This window comes from Bison bison, unplaced genomic scaffold (assembly GCF_000754665.1).
Source record: "Bison bison bison isolate TAMUID 2011002044 unplaced genomic scaffold, Bison_UMD1.0 scf7180017856835, whole genome shotgun sequence".
Lineage (NCBI taxonomy): Eukaryota > Metazoa > Chordata > Mammalia > Artiodactyla > Bovidae > Bison > Bison bison.
The window spans coordinates 14,327-15,336 of record NW_011487408.1 but is presented as its reverse complement, the minus strand read 5'-3'; the positions used below and the strand labels follow the sequence as shown (position 1 = coordinate 15,336).

General features: G+C 48.7%; 1 protein-coding gene across 1 annotated transcript in view; it reads right to left on the bottom strand.

The window, feature by feature from the left end:
• The window catches only part of LOC105002917 (olfactory receptor 51I2-like), a 17,695-nt gene extending 16,909 nt beyond the window's left edge, over positions 1-786 (bottom strand). The window contains exon 1 of the mRNA XM_010859763.1: positions 16-786. Within this exon, the coding sequence (XP_010858065.1) occupies positions 16-786 (771 nt within the window). The remainder of the gene's footprint in view (positions 1-15) is intronic.
• Positions 787-1,010: the final 224 nt, after the last annotated feature.

Here is a 1,010-nt window from a genome sequence, read left to right as displayed (position 1 = left end):
CATGGACACACTAACCATGGGCACGTAGAAAATGAGCACAGCACACATGTGCGACACACATGTGTTGAGTGTCTTAAGTCTCTCTCCCTGGGAGGCGATGGCCAGCACAGAGTGTAATATGAGCACATAGGAAAGGAGGATGAGCACTGAGTCTACACCAAAGGCAGAGACGACAATGAACAAGCCATACATGCTGTTGATGGTGGTATCTCCACAGGGCAGGCGGATCAGGTCTGGGTGCAAGCAGTAGGAGTGGGTCAGTATGTTGTCCTTACAGAAAGGCAATCTCTTCAGAAGGAAAGGCAGTGGGAAGACCATGCAGAAGCTGCGGATGATGATGGATATGCCGGTGTGAGCCACATGGGTATCAGTGAGCACTGTAGAATAATGCAAGGGGTTACAGATGGCCACATAGCGGTCAAAACTCATGGCCAGCAAGATTCCAGACTCTGTCCAGGAGAAAAAGTGAATGAAGAACATCTGAATCAGGCAGGCATCAAAGGCAGTCTCTGGTGCGTGAAAGCACAAGGTAGCCAGTATAGTGGGCAAGGTAGAAAAAGACACACCCAGGTCATTGACAGACAGCAGAGATAGGAAGTAGTACATTGGCTGGTGCAAGCTCTGCTCCTCCTTTATGATGAAGAGAATGAGGCTGTTGCCCAGAATGGAGACAGCATACAGCAGCAAGAGGAGGGCTGCTAACCAATGCTCCAGTCCCTCCATCTCTGGGAAGCCTGTTAAGGTGAAGCTGGTCACGCTCGAGATGTTAGTTTCAAAACTTCCCATGGAGTCCCTGAGTATCTTTTGGAGAAACACAATCAGAGTAAAGTGAGGTCAGACAATGGAAAGAATGGTCACTGTCCAGGATGGAAGGGACAAGGCTACTTAGATTGAACACCAAAGATCATGAAAAATTAGAAGGAAGCAAGCTAGGTATCACTGCTCACATCTCAGGCCTTCTGCCATCTGATCATTTCCATAGTTGGGTCATGGGCTCCAATTCCTTCCCC